The sequence below is a fragment of the Salvelinus fontinalis genome, chromosome 34 (genome assembly GCF_029448725.1).
Source record: "Salvelinus fontinalis isolate EN_2023a chromosome 34, ASM2944872v1, whole genome shotgun sequence".
In the NCBI taxonomy this organism is placed as follows: Eukaryota; Metazoa; Chordata; class Actinopteri; order Salmoniformes; family Salmonidae; genus Salvelinus; species Salvelinus fontinalis.
Window position 1 is genome coordinate 31,817,668 of NC_074698.1, and position 15,566 is coordinate 31,833,233.

General features: G+C 54.0%; 1 protein-coding gene across 1 annotated transcript in view; it reads left to right on the plus strand.

Moving 5' to 3' along the window:
- Nucleotides 1–9,270, plus strand: part of LOC129833735 (equilibrative nucleoside transporter 4-like) — a gene marked incomplete at its 5' end in the record, with an annotated part of 30,329 nt that extends 21,059 nt beyond the window's left edge. Inside the window, 1 exon segment of the mRNA XM_055898517.1 lies at nt 7,269–9,270. Coding sequence (XP_055754492.1) covers nt 7,269–7,396 — 128 coding nt within the window.
- Between the last annotated feature and the right edge of the window lie 6,296 nt (nt 9,271–15,566).

A 15,566-nucleotide genomic window follows, 5' to 3' on the forward strand; every position in this document is an offset into this window, starting at 1 on the left:
GGTGAGGTAGAGGGGTGGTGAGGTGGAGGGGTGGTGAGGTGGAGGGATAGTGAGGTGGAGGGATGGTGAGGTGGAGGGTTAGAGGGGTGGTGAGGTGGAGGGGTGGTGAGGTGGAGGGGTGGTGAGGTAGAGGGGTGGTGAGGTAGAGGGGTGGTGAGGTAGAGGGGTGGTGAGGTAGAGGGGTGGTGAGGTAGAGGGGTGGTGAGGTAGAGGGGTGGTGAGGTAGAGGGGTGGTGAGGTAGAGGGGTGGAGGGTTAGAGGGGTGGTGAGGTAGAGGGGTGGTGAGGTAGAGGGGCGGTGAGGTAGAGGGGCGGTGAGGTAGAGGGGCGATGAGGTGGAGGGGCGGTGAGGTGGAGGGTTAGAGGGGTGGTGAGGTGGAGGGGTGGTGAGGTGGAGGGGTGGTGAGGTGGAGGGTTAGAGGGGTGGTGAGGTGGAGGGGCGGTGAGGTGGAGGGGCGGTGAGGTGGAGGGTTAGAGGGGTGGTGAGGTAGAGGGGTGGTGAGGTAGAGGGGTGGTGAGGTAGAGGGGTGGTGAGGTAGAGGGGTGGTGAGGTAGAGGGGTGGTGAGGTGGAGGGGTGGTGAGGTGGAGGGCTGGTGAGGTGGAGGGGTGGTGGGGTAGAGGGGTGGTGAGGTAGAGGGGCGGTGAGGTAGAGGGGCGATGAGGTGGAGGGGCGGTGAGGTGGAGGGGCGGTGGGGTGGTGAGGTAGAGGGGTGATGGGGTGGAGAGGTGGTGAGGTAGAGGGGTGGTGGGGTAGAGGGGTGGTGAGGTAGAGGGGTGGTGGGGTAGAGGGGTGGTGGGGTGGAGGGGTGGTGAGGTAGAGGGGTGGTGGGGTAGAGGGGTGGTGAGGTGGAGAGGTGGTGAGGTGGAGGGGTGGAGGGTTAGAGGGGTGGAGGGTTAGAGGGGTGGTGAGGTGGAGGGGTGGTGAGGTGGAGGGGTGGTGAGGTAGAGGGGTGAGGGGTGGTGAGGTGGAGGGGTGAGGGGTGGTGAGGTGGAGGGGTGGTGAGGTAGAGGGGTGGTGAGGTGATGAGGTGGTGAGGTGGAGGGGTGGTGAGGTAGAGGGGTGGTGAGTTAGAGGGGTGATGGGGTAGAGGGGTGAGGGGTGGTGAGTTAGAGGGGTGGTGAGGTAGAGGGGTGGTGAGTTTGAGGGGTGGTGAGGTGGAGGGGTGGTGAGGTGGAGGGGTGGTGAGGTGGAGGGGTGGTGAGTTAGAGGGGTGGTGAGGTAGAGGGGTGGTGGGGTAGAGGGGTGAGGGGTGGTGAGGTGGAGGGGTGGTGAGGTAGAGGGGTGGTGGGGTAGAGGGGTGAGGGGTGGTGAGTTAGAGGGGTGGTGAGGTAGAGGGGTGATGGGTGGTGAGTTAGAGGGGTGGTGAGGTAGAGGGGTGGTGGGGTAGAGGGGTGAGGGGTGGTGAGGTGGAGGGGTGGAGGGGTGGTGAGGTGATGAGGTGGTGAGGTGGAGGGGTGGTGAGGTAGAGGGGTGAGGGGTGGAGAGGTGGAGGGGTGGAGAGGTGGTGAGGTGGAGGGGTGGTGAGGTGGAGGGGTGGTGAGGTAGAGGGGTGGTGAGGTAGAGGGGTGGTGAGGTAGAGGGGTGGTGAGGTAGAGGGGTGGTGAGGTAGAGGGGCGATGAGGTGGAGGGGCGGTGGGGTGGAGGGGCGGTGGGGTAGAGGGGCGGTGGGGTAGAGGGGCGGTGAGGTAGAGGGGCGGTGAGGTGGAGGGGTGGTGAGGTGGAGGGATGGTGAGGTGGAGGGGTGGTGAGGTAGAGGGGTGGTGAGGTGGAGGGGTGGTGAGGTGGAGGGGTGGTGAGGTGGAGGGGTGGTGAGGTGGAGGGGTGGTGAGGTGGAGGGGTGGTGAGGTAGAGGGGTGGTGAGGTGGAGGGGTGGTGAGGTAGAGGGGTGGAGGGTTAGAGGGGTGGTGAGGTGGAGGGGTGGTGAGGTGGAGGGGTGGTGAGGTAGAGGGGCGGTGAGGTAGAGGGGCGATGAGGTGGAGGGGCGGTGAGGTGGAGGGGCGGTGGGGTGGAGGGGTGGTGGGGTAGAGGGGTGGTGAGGTGGTGAGGTGGAGGGGTGGAGGGTTAGAGGGGTGGAGGGTTAGAGGGGTGGAGGGTTAGAGGGGTGGTGAGGTGGAGGGGTGGTGGGGTAGAGGGGTGGTGAGGTGGAGGGGTGGTGAGGTAGAGGGGTGGTGAGGTAGAGGGGTGGTGAGGTGGAGGGGTGGTGAGGTAGAGGGGTGGTGAGGTGGAGGGGTGGTGAGGTGGAGGGATGGTGAGGTGGAGGGGTGGTGAGGTAGAGGGGTGGTGAGGTGGAGGGGTGGTGAGGTGGAGGGGTGGTGAGGTGGAGGGGTGGTGAGGTGGAGGGGTGGTGAGGTAGAGGGGTGGTGAGGTGGAGGGGTGGTGAGGTAGAGGGGTGGAGGGTTAGAGGGGTGGAGGGTTAGAGGGGTGGTGAGGTGGAGGGGTGGTGAGGTGGAGGGGTGGTGAGGTAGAGGGGCGGTGAGGTAGAGGGGCGATGAGGTGGAGGGGCGGTGAGGTGGAGGGGCGGTGGGGTGGAGGGGTGGTGGGGTAGAGGGGTGGTGAGGTGGTGAGGTGGAGGGGTGGAGGGTTAGAGGGGTGGAGGGTTAGAGGGGTGGAGGGTTAGAGGGGTGGTGAGGTGGAGGGGTGGTGGGGTAGAGGGGTGGTGAGGTGGAGGGGTGGTGAGGTAGAGGGGTGGTGAGGTAGAGGGGTGGTGAGGTGGAGGGGTGGTGAGGTAGAGGGGTGGTGAGGTGGAGGGGTGGTGAGGTAGAGGGGTGGTGAGGTGGAGGGGTGGTGAGGTGGAGGGGTGGTGAGGTGGAGGGGTGGTGAGGTGGAGGGGTGGTGAGGTGGAGGGGCGGTGAGGTGGAGGGGTGGTGAGGTAGAGGGGTGAGGGGTGGTGAGGTGGAGGGGTGGTGAGGTGGAGGGGTGGTGAGGTGGTGGGGTGGTGAGGTAGAGGGGTGGTGAGGTAGAGGGGTGGTGGGGTAGAGGGGTGGTGAGGTGGAGGGGTGGTGAGGTAGAGGGGCGATGAGGTAGAGGGGCGATGAGGTGGAGGGGCGGTGGGGTGGAGGGGCGGTGGGGTGGAGGGGTGGTGGGGTAGAGGGGTGGTGAGGTGGTGAGGTGGAGGGGTGGAGGGTTAGAGGGGTGGAGGGTTAGAGGGGTGGAGGGTTAGAGGGGTGGTGAGGTGGTGGGGTGGTGGGGTAGAGGGGTGGTGAGGTGGAGGGGTGGTGAGGTGGAGGGGTGGTGAGGTGGAGGGGTGGTGAGGTGGAGGGGTGGTGAGGTGGAGGGGTGGTGAGGTAGAGGGGTGAGGGGTGGTGAGGTGGAGGGGTGGTGAGGTGGAGGGGTGGTGAGGTAGAGGGGTGAGGGGTGGTGAGGTGGAGGGGTGAGGGGTGGTGAGGTGGAGGGGTGGAGGGGTGGTGAGGTAGAGGGGTGGTGAGGTGATGAGGTGGTGAGGTGGAGGGGTGGTGAGGTAGAGGGGTGGTGAGGTGGAGGGGTGGTGAGGTGGAGGGGTGGTGAGGTGGAGGGATAGTGAGGTGGAGGGGTGGTGAGTTAGAGGGGTGATGGGGTAGAGGGGTGAGGGGTGGTGAGGTGGAGGGGTGGAGGGGTGGTGAGGTGATGAGGTGGTGAGGTGGAGGGGTGGTGAGGTAGAGGGGTGAGGGGTGGAGAGGTGGAGGGGTGGAGAGGTGGTGAGGTGGAGGGGTGGTGAGGTGGAGGGGTGGTGAGGTAGAGGGGTGGTGAGGTAGAGGGGTGGTGAGGTAGAGGGGTGGTGAGGTAGAGGGGTGGTGAGGTAGAGGGGTGGTGAGGTAGAGGGGTGGTGAGGTGGAGGGGTGGTGAGGTGGAGAGGTGGAGGGTTAGAGGGGTGATGAGGTGGTGAGGTGGAGGGGTGGTGAGGTGGAGGGGCGGTGAGGTGGAGGGGTAGTGAGGTAGAGGGGTGGTGAGGTGGAGGAGTGGTGAGGTAGAGGGGTGGTGAGGTGGAGGGGCGGTGAGGTGGAGGGGTAGTGAGGTAGAGGGGTGGTGAGGTGGAGGAGTGGTGAGGTAGAGGGGTGGTGAGGTGGAGGGGTGGTGAGGTGGAGGGGTGGTGAGGTAGAGGGGTAGTGAGGTAGAGGGGTGGTGAGGTGGAGGAGTGGTGAGGTAGAGGGGTGGTGAGGTAGAGGGGTGAGGGGTGGTGAGGTGGAGGGGTGGAGGGGTGGTGAGTGGAGGGGTGGTGAGGTAGAGGGGTGGTGAGGTGGAGGGGTGGAGGGTTAGAGGGGTGGAGGGTTAGAGGGGTGGAGAGGTGATGAGGTGGTGAGGTGGAGGGGTGGTGAGGTGGAGGGGTGGTGAGGTAGAGGGGTGGTGAGGTGGAGGGGTGGTGAGGTGGAGGGGTGGTGGGGTGGTGAGGTGGAGGGGTGGTGAGGTGGAGGGATGGTGAGGTGGTGAGGTGAGGGGTGGTGAGGTAGAGGGGTAGTGAGGTAGAGGGGTGGTGAGGTGGAGGAGTGGTGAGGTAGAGGGGTGGTGAGGTAGAGGGGTGAGGGGTGGTGAGGTGGAGGGGTGGAGGGGTGGTGAGTGGAGGGGTGGTGAGGTAGAGGGGTGGTGAGGTGGAGGGGTGGAGGGTTAGAGGGGTGGAGGGTTAGAGGGGTGGAGAGGTGATGAGGTGGTGAGGTGGAGGGGTGGTGAGGTGGAGGGGTGGTGAGGTAGAGGGGTGGTGAGGTGGAGGGGTGGTGAGGTGGAGGGGTGGTGAGGTGGAGGGGTGGTGAGGTGGAGGGGTGGTGAGGTGGAGGGATGGTGAGGTGGTGAGGTGAGGGGTGGTGAGGTGGAGGGGTGGTGAGTGGAGGGGTGGTGAGGTAGAGGGGTGGTGAGGTGGAGGGGTGGTGAGTGGAGGGGTGGTGAGGTAGAGGGGTGGTGAGGTGGAGGGGTGGAGGGTTAGAGGGGTGGAGGGTTAGAGGGGTGGAGAGGTGATGAGGTGGTGAGGTGGAGGGGTGGTGAGGTGGAGGGGTGGTGAGGTAGAGGGGTGGTGAGGTGGAGGGGTGGTGAGGTGGAGGGGTGGTGAGGTGGAGGGGTGGTGAGGTAGAGGGGTGGTGAGGTGGAGGGGTGGTGAGGTAGAGGGGTGGTGAGGTAGAGGGGTGGTGAGGTAGAGGGGTGGTGAGGTGGAGGGGTGGTGAGGTGGAGGGTTAGAGGGGTGGTGAGGTAGAGGGGTGGTGAGGTGGAGGGGTGGTGAGGTGGAGGGGTGGTGAGGTGGAGGGGTGGTGAGGTGGAGGGGTGGTGAGGTAGAGGGGTGGTGAGGTAGAGGGGCGGTGAGGTAGAGGGGCGGTGAGGTAGAGGGGCGGTGAGGTAGAGGGGCGGAGGGGTGGTGAGGCGGAGGGGTGGTGGGGTGGAGGGGTGGAGGGTTAGAGGGGTGATGAGGTGGAGGGGTGGTGAGGTGGAGGGGTGGTGAGGTGGAGGGGTGGTGAGGTAGAGGGGTGGTGAGGTAGAGGGGTGGTGAGGTAGAGGGGTGGTGAGGTGGAGGGGTGGAGGGGTGGTGAGGTAGAGGGGTGGTGAGGTGGAGGGGTGGAGGGTTAGAGGGGTGGTGAGGTAGAGGGGTGGTGAGGTGATGAGGTGGTGAGGTGGAGGGGTGGTGAGGTAGAGGGGTGATGGGGTAGAGGGGTGAGGGGTGGTGAGGTGGAGGGGTGGAGGGGTGGTGAGGTGGAGGGATAGTGAGGTGGAGGGTTAGAGGGGTGGTGAGGTGGAGGGGTGGTGAGGTGATGAGGTGGTGAGGTGGAGGGGTGGTGAGGTAGAGGGGTGATGGGGTAGAGGGGTGAGGGGTGGTGAGGTGGAGGGGTGGTGAGGTGATGAGGTGGTGAGGTGGAGGGGTGGTGAGGTAGAGGGGTGGAGAGGTGGAGGGGTGGTGAGGTAGAGGGGTGGTGAGGTAGAGGGGTGGTGAGGTAGAGGGGTGGTGAGGTGGAGGGATAGTGAGGTGGAGGGGTGATGGGGTAGAGGGGTGAGGGGTGGTGAGGTGGAGGGGTGGAGGGGTGGTGAGGTGATGAGGTGGACGGGTGGTGAGGTAGAGGGGTGAGGGTTGGAGAGGTGGAGGGGTGGTGAGGTAGAGGGGTGGTGAGGTAGAGGGGTGGTGAGGTGGAGGGGTGGTGAGGTAGAGGGGTGGTGAGGTAGAGGGGTGGTGAGGTGGAGGGGTGGTGAGGTAGAGGGGTGGTGAGGTAGAGGGGTGGTGAGGTAGAGGGGTGATGAGGTAGAGGGGTGGTGAGGTAGAGGGGTGGTGAGGTGGAGGGGTGGTGAGGTAGAGGGGTGACAATCTTATTGATAAAATCTAACTAAATTAAATCTACATTAACATTCTAATGTTTGAAATTAATCTCAGTTTAAGGAACTATATTGTGGCCTTCCATGGCTTCCTGTTTCACTGGGGTATAGAAATGAGGTAACACACATTTTAAAATCAATTGAAATGGTTAAATTGACCACAAAATCCACTATTTGTAACGGCCTTCTCAGTCTCCGGACATGAACCCATTCATACCTGTGGTTTGAAATGAAGTAGCCAGTCCATAAGTACAGATGAAGGATATCAAGGATCTAGAAAGATCTATTGAGGAATGGTCTGAAATCCCTCCCCAACGTGTTCTCCAATCTCAGAAAACATTTTAGAAAAGGTTTGTGTCGTTATCCTCGCAAGGGGAAGGTGATGGGGTCTTGAAAACAGGGGTGCCAAAACATTTAACTATTAAATGTTTACCTTTTAAACAGAATATCTTTCTCTAAACAATTGTAATAGTTTAAAATCATATGATTTTCCACGTTTTTTTTTTGTGCACAAAATATAGCTCAGTATTTGTATAATTTATTTTATACAGTGACTGTATATACACTCTATATTGTAATACTGGAAACTACTAAACTGCAGCAGGATCTCCTCCTACAATTTAGGAGGATTTTCTACATTGACCGTGCCCTATCTATAACCTGTATAATAATCTCCTCTCCTCCCTCCCTCCCTCCCTCCCTCCCTCCCTCCCTCCCTCCCTCCCTCCCTCCCTCCCTCCCTCCCTCTCTTCTCTTCTCTTCTCTTCTCTTCTCCTCTCCTCCCTCCCTCTCTTCTCCTCCCCTCTTCTCCCTCCCTCCCTCCTTCCCTCTCCTCCCACCCCTCTCCTCCTCTCCTCTCCTCTCCTCCCTCCTCTCCTCTCCTCTCCTCTCCTCTCCTCTCCTCTCCTCTCCTCTCCTCCCTCCTCTCCTCTCCTCTCCTCTCCTCTCCTCTCCTCTCCTCTCCTCTCCTCTCCTCCCTCCTCTCCTCTCCTCTCCTCCCTGTGTCTAGGTAACACTATGACTGTATCGTACATGACAGGGTTGATGTTGGGATCAACTGTGGCCTACGCTGCCTATAGCTTCACTGCACCGGGCTCAAACACACACACACTCACCAACATCACCACAGGGTACTGAACACACACACACACACACACACACACACACACACACACACACACACACACACACACACACACACACACACACACACACACACACACACACACACACACACACACACACACACACACACACACAGAGCCCAGAAAAAGGCCTCAGTGAAGAGGAGTCCTTCCAGACTGACCGGATACTGAACTCCAGCCTGACCTCTAACCTCTGACCCCTCCGGGCTGCCACACTCCCCAGCTCTCTGCTGTTTCCAGTATATTATCCTGATCCACCTCCCGATCCTCCTCGTCTATAGTGCTGGACTTTCTGCTCTGCTGGGAGACAATGGGAACAGAACCTCTGATTGGCTTTCTGCTCTGCTGGGAGACGTGACCAGAACCTCTGATTGGCTTTCTGCTCTGCTGGGAGACGTGACCAGAACCTCTGATTGGCTTTCTGCTCTGCTGGGAGACGTGACCAGAACCTCTGATTGGCTTTCTGCTCTGCTGGGAGACGTGAACAGAACCTCTGATTGGCTTTCTGCTCTGCTGGGAGACATGACCAGAACCTCTGATTGGCTTTCTGCTCTGCCGGGGAGACAACGTGACCAGAACCTCTGATGGGCTTTCTGCTCTGCCGGGGCGACAACGTGACCAGAACCTCTGCTGGGCTTTCTGCTCTGCTGGGAGACAACGGGAACAGAACCTCTGCTGGGCTTTCTGCTCTGCTGGGAGACAACGTGACCAGAACCTCTGCTGGGCTTTCTGCTCTGCTGGGAGACAACGGGAACAGAACCTCTGCTGGGCTTTCTGCTCTGCCGGGGCGACAACGTGACCAGAACCTCTGCTGGGCTTTCTGCTCTGCCGGGGCGACAACGTGACCAGAACCTCTGCTGGGCTTTCTGCTCTGCCGGGGCGACAACGTGACCAGAACCTCTGCTGGGCTTTCTGCTCTGCCGGGGCGACAACGTGACCAGAACCTCTGCTGGGCTTTCTGCTCTGCCGGGGCGACAACGTGACCAGAACCTCTGCTGGGCTTTCTGCTCTGCCGGGGCGACAACGTGACCAGAACCTCTGCTGGGCTTTCTGCTCTGCTGGGAGACAACGGGAACAGAACCTCTGCTGGGCTTTCTGCTCTGCCGGGGCGACAACGTGACCAGAACCTCTGCTGGGCTTTCTGCTCTGCTGGGAGACGTGAACAGAACCTCTGATTGGCTTTCTGCTCTGCCGGGGAGACAACGTGAACAGAACCTCTGCTGGGCTTTCTGCTCTGCCGGGGCGACAACGTGACCAGAACCTCTGCTGGGCTTTCTGCTCTGCCGGGGCGACAACGTGACCAGAACCTCTGCTGGGCTTTCTGCTCTGCCGGGGCGACAACGTGACCAGAACCTCTGCTGGGCTTTCTGCTCTGCCGGGGTGACAACGTGACCAGAACCTCTGCTGGGCTTTCTGCTCTGCCGGGGCGACAACGTGACCAGAACCTCTGCTGGGCTTTCTGCTCTGCCCGGGAGACAACGTGACCAGAACCTCTGCTGGGCTTTCTGCTCTGCCGGGGCGACAACGTGACCAGAACCTCTGCTGGGCTTTCTGCTCTGCCGGGGCGACAACGTGACCAGAACCTCTGCTGGGCTTTCTGCTCTGCTGGGGCGACAACGTGACCAGAACCTCTGACTCTCATACACGCCGACCAACACACTCCTGTGACATCACCTGTGAGACAGCTATGACACGATGCGTGTCCGTCAGTATTCTACGGCGGGTCGAGATGCAGAACCTAGTAGTGCTAAAAGTCTGTCTTTATTCTTTAGGGTTCATGTAAATATAAAGTTGTGAATGTAAAAAATATTAAATGTAAAAAATTATAACCGACAGATATAAAAAATAAAAAAAAGTGTAAATAGAGAGTTTGCTCTGTCTAGGTTCTAGGTTCTGAGAGGTTGCTCTGTCTAGGTTCTAGGTTCTGAGAGGTTGCTCTGTCTAGGTTCTAGGTTCTGAGAGGTTGCTCTGTCTAGGTTCTAGGTTCTGAGAGGTTGCTCTGTCTAGGTTCTAGGTTCTGAGAGGTTGCTCTGTCTAGGTTCTAGGTTCTGAGAGGTTGCTCTGTCTAGGTTCTAGGTTCTGAGAGGTTGCTCTGTCTGTCTAGGGTCCAGAACCTGAGAGGCAGGTGTTGTCTGTACTAGGTCCTTATCAGCTCGGGGATTTGATTTGGCAACCTTCTGGTTACTAGTCCAACGCTCTAACCACCAGGGTACCCCCCCCCCCCCCCCCCCCACACTTTAACCACTAGGCTACCTGCCCCCCCCCCCCCCCCACTCTAACCACTCGGCTACCTGCCCCCCCCCCCCCCCCACTTTAACCACTAGGCTACCTGCCCCCCCGACTCTAACCACTAGGCTACCAGCCGCTCCACTCTAACCACTAGGCTACCTGCCTCCCACTCTAACCACTAGGCTACCTGCCCCCCCGACTCTAACCACTAGGCTACCTGCCCCCCCGACTCTAACCACTAGGCTACCAGCTGCCCCACTCTAACCACTAGGCTACCCGCCCCCCCACTCTAACTACTAGGCTACCTGCCCCCCCGACTCTAACCACTAGGCTACCTGCCCCCCCCAACTCTAACCACTAGGCTACCTGCCCCCCCCCCCCAACTCTAACCACTAGGCTACCTGCCCCCCCCCCCCCCCAACTCTAACCACTAGGCTACCTGCCCCCCCCAACTCTAGTGGTTAGAGGTTCTTCCAGGAAGTGAGTGGTTCTTCCAGGAAGTGATTTAATATGGAGGACCAGGGACGCCAGCCTTTTCTCTCTACTATGTAAACTCTTAACAGAAATAACTTCAGATTAAACACAGCTGTTTGCACAATTTGAGTTCTGGTTTTAATTACATTTTCAGCCAACTTGCAAGAAAATACTTTATGAATGTATTGTTACAAATCAGCTTGCAAGGTTGCTAGCCAACTAGCCTGCTAACGTTAGCCCCTACCAGCCTCCTAACGTTAGCCTCTACCAGCCTGCTAGCGTTAGCCCCTACCAGCCTGCTAGCGTTAGCTCCTACCAGCCTCCTAACGTTAGCCCCTACCAGCCTCCTAACGTTAGCCTCTACCAGCCTGCTAGCGTTAGCCCCTACTAGCCTGCTAGCGTTAACCCCTACTAGCCTGCTAGCGTTAGCCTCTACCAGCCTCCTAACGTTAGCCTCTACCAGCCTGCTAACGTTAGCCCCTACCAGCCTGCTAACGTTAGCCCCTACTAGCCTGTTAACGTTAGCCCCTACTAGCCTGCTAGCGTTAGCCCCTACCAGCCTGCTAACGTTAGCCCCTACCAGCCTGCTAACATTAGCCCCTACTAGCCTGCTAACGTTAGCGCCTACTAGCCTGCTAACATTAGCCCCTACTAGCCTGCTAACATTAGCCCCTACTAGAATGCTAACATTAGCTCCTACCAGCCTCCTAACGTTAGCCTCTACCAGCCTGCTAACGTTAGCCCCTACCAGCCTGCTAACGTTAGCCACTACCAGCCTGCTAACGTTAGCCACTACCAGCCTGCTAACATTAGCCCCTACTAGCCTGCTAGCATTAGCCCCTACTAGCCTGCTAACATTAGCCCCTACTAGAATGCTAAAATTAGCTCCTACCAGCCTGCTAACGTTAGCCCCTACTAGCCTGCTAACGTTAGCCCCTACCAGCCTGCTAGCGTTAGCCCCTATCAGCCTGCAAACGTTAGTCCTACCAGCCTCCTAACGTTAGCCCCTACTAGCCTGCTAACGTTAGCCCCTACCAGCCTCCTAACGTTAGCCCCTACCAGCCTGCTAGCGTTAGCCTCTACCAGCCTGCTAACGTTACGTTGGCACTGAGTGAGTCAGCCAGTTGCTATTAAGACCTAGCATACAGATACATTAAAGTAAACCAACGTTTTGGAAATAGATAATGCCATTAGCCAGTTGTTTGAGCGCTTAAGTTTTATGGGTATTGGGACTCATACTGTGGTACTCAATAGTGATGTCTCTCTCTGGGCGCAGTTGCTCTGTGTGACCAGCAGAGGTCTCTCTCTCTCCACACAGTGAACTGAACTGAGCTACGTCTCCAGGGATGCAGTGGCCATTCTCCACCCTTGTCTCCAAGTCCACTCCCAGTCATGGATTTAAAAATGATGGAGACTCCCCACAGCCAATGTTTACACCAATCCGATGCTTTTAAGTCTTTGACAGGGAACGTGGAAGTGCTTTGGGAGAAGTGGTTCGTCTGCAGCGTCGATGCTGATCTGTTCTCACTGGTAGGAACAGAAAGGTAATCCCTACAATGATAATTACACTAGTAGGAACAGAAAGGTAATCCCTACAATGATAATTACACTGGTAGGAACAGAAAGGTAATCCCTACAATGATAATTACACTGGTAGGAACAGAAAGGTAATCCCTACAATGATAATTACACTAGTAGGAACAGAAAGGTAATCCCTACAATGATAATTACACTGGTAGGAACAGAAAGGTAATCCCTACAATGATAATTACACTGGTAGGAACAGAAAGGTAATCCCTACAATGATAATTACACTGGTAGGAACAGAAAGGTAATCCCTACAATGATAATTACACTGGTAGGAACAGAAAGGTAATCCCTACAATGATAATTACACTGGTAGGAACAGAAAGGTAATCCCTACAATGATAATTACACTGGTAGGAACAGAAAGGTAATCCCTACAATGATAATTACACTGGTAGGAACAGAAAGGTAATCCCTACAGGATTACAATGATAATTACACTGGTAGGAACAGAAAGGTAATCCCTACAATGATAATTACACTGGTAGGAACAGAAAGGTAATCCCTACAATGATAATTACACTGGTAGGAACAGAAAGGTAATCCCTACAATGATAATTACACTGGTAGGAACAGAAAGGTCATCCCTACAATGATAATTACACTGGTAGGAACAGAAAGGTCATCCCTACAATGATAATTACACTGGTAGGAACAGAAAGGTAATCCCTACAATGATAATTACACTGGTAGGAACAGAAAGGTAATCCCTACAATGATAATTACACTGGTAGGAACAGAAAGGTAATCCCTACAGGATTACAATGATAATTACACTGGTAGGAACAGAAAGGTAATCCCTACAATGATAATTACACTGGTAGGAACAGAAAGGTAATCCCTACAATGATAATTACACTGGTAGGAACAGAAAGGTAATCCCTACAATGATAATTACACTGGTAGGAACAGAAAGGTCATCCCTACAATGATAATTACACTGGTAGGAACAGAAAGGTAATCCCTACAATGATAATTACACTGGTAGGAACAGAAAGGTAATCCCTACAATGATAATTACACTGGTAGGAACAGAAAGGTAATCCCTACAATGATAATTACACTGGTAGGAACAGAAAGATAATCCCTACAATGATAATTACACTGGTAGGAACAGAAAGGTCATCCCTACAGGATTACAATGATAATTACACTGGTAGGAACAGAAAGGTAATCCCTACAGGATTACAATGATAATTACACTGGTAGGAACAGAAAGGTAATCCCTACAGGATTACAATGATAATTACACTGGTAGGAACAGAAAGGTAATCCCTACAATGATAATTACACTGGTAGGAACAGAAAGGTAATCCCTACAATGATAATTACACTGGTAGGAACAGAAAGGTAATCCCTACAATGATAATTACACTGGTAGGAACAGAAAGATAATCCCTACAATGATAATTACACTGGTAGGAACAGAAAGGTAATCCCTACAGGATTACAATGATAATTACACTGGTAGGAACAGAAAGGTAATCCCTACAATGATAATTACACTGGTAGGAACAGAAAGGTAATCCCTACAATGATAATTACACTGGTAGGAACAGAAAGGTAATCCCTACAATGATAATTACACTGGTAGGAACAGAAAGGTAATCCCTACAATGATAATTACACTGGTAGGAACAGAAAGGTAATCCCTACAATGATAATTACACTGGTAGGAACAGAAAGGTAATCCCTACAATGATAATTACACTGGTAGGAACAGAAAGGTAATCCCTACAATGATAATTACACTGGTAGGAACAGAAAGGTAATCCCTACAGGATTACAATGATAATTACACTGGTAGGAACAGAAAGGTAATCCCTACAATGATAATTACACTGGTAGGAACAGAAAGGTAATCCCTACAATGATAATTACACTGGTAGGAACAGAAAGGTAATCCCTACAATGATAATTACACTGGTAGGAACAGAAAGGTAATCCCTACAATGATAATTACACTGGTAGGAACAGAAAGGTAATCCCTACAATGATAATTACACTGGTAGGAACAGAAAGGTAATCCCTACAATGATAATTACACTGGTAGGAACAGAAAGGTAATCCCTACAGCACAGGTGTCAAACTCATTCCACGGAGGGCCGAGTGTCTGCGGGTTTTCGCTCCACCCTTGTACTTGATTGATGAATTAACATCACTAATTAGTTAGGAACTCCCCACACCTGGTTGTCTAGGGCTTTATTGAAAGGAAAGACCAAAAACCTGCAGACACAAGGCCCTCCGTGGAATGAGTTTGACACCCCTGCCCTACAGGATTACAATGATAATTACACTGGTAGGAACAGAAAGGTAATCCCTACAATGATAATTACACTGGTAGGAACAGAAAGGTAATCCCTACAATGATAATTACACTGGTAGGAACAGAAAGGTAATCCCTACAATGATAATTACACTGGTAGGAACAGAAAGGTCATCCCTACAATGATAATTACACTGGTAGGAACAGAAAGGTCATCCCTACAATGATAATTACACTGGTAGGAACAGAAAGGTAATCCCTACAATGATAATTACACTGGTAGGAACAGAAAGGTAATCCCTACAATGATAATTACACTGGTAGGAACAGAAAGGTAATCCCTACAGGATTACAATGATAATTACACTGGTAGGAACAGAAAGGTAATCCCTACAATGATAATTACACTGGTAGGAACAGAAAGGTAATCCCTACAATGATAATTACACTGGTAGGAACAGAAAGGTAATCCCTACAATGATAATTACACTGGTAGGAACAGAAAGGTAATCCCTACAATGATAATTACACTGGTAGGAACAGAAAGGTCATCCCTACAATGATAATTACACTGGTAGGAACAGAAAGGTAATCCCTACAATGATAATTACACTGGTAGGAACAGAAAGGTAATCCCTACAATGATAATTACACTGGTAGGAACAGAAAGGTAATCCCTACAATGATAATTACACTGGTAGGAACAGAAAGATAATCCCTACAATGATAATTACACTGGTAGGAACAGAAAGGTCATCCCTACAGGATTACAATGATAATTACACTGGTAGGAACAGAAAGGTAATCCCTACAGGATTACAATGATAATTACACTGGTAGGAACAGAAAGGTAATCCCTACAGGATTACAATGATAATTACACTGGTAGGAACAGAAAGGTAATCCCTACAATGATAATTACACTGGTAGGAACAGAAAGGTAATCCCTACAATGATAATTACACTGGTAGGAACAGAAAGGTAATCCCTACAATGATAATTACACTGGTAGGAACAGAAAGATAATCCCTACAATGATAATTACACTGGTAGGAACAGAAAGGTAATCCCTACAGGATTACAATGATAATTACACTGGTAGGAACAGAAAGGTAATCCCTACAATGATAATTACACTGGTAGGAACAGAAAGGTAATCCCTACAATGATAATTACACTGGTAGGAACAGAAAGGTAATCCCTACAATGATAATTACACTGGTAGGAACAGAAAGGTAATCCCTACAATGATAATTACACTGGTAGGAACAGAAAGGTAATCCTACAGGATTACAATGATAATTCCATCACAGAACTCAACTACTTGTTTAACATTTTGGAGGCAGGTGGGGGGGGTGGGGTGTATATCTTACAGAGTGACTTAATTGATTGGTTGATTGATTTGATATCACTGATTGGTCAGAGAGACTCCCCTGCTGTCTCAGGTCTGAATTTCTGCTGTGTGCCTTCTAGGCAGAGTTGCAAAGAAAAAGCCATTTCTCAGACTGGCTAATAAAATAAAAAGATTAAGATGGGCAAAAGAACACAGACACTGGACAGAGGAACTCTGCCTAGAAGGCCAGTATCCCGGAGTCGCCTCTTCACT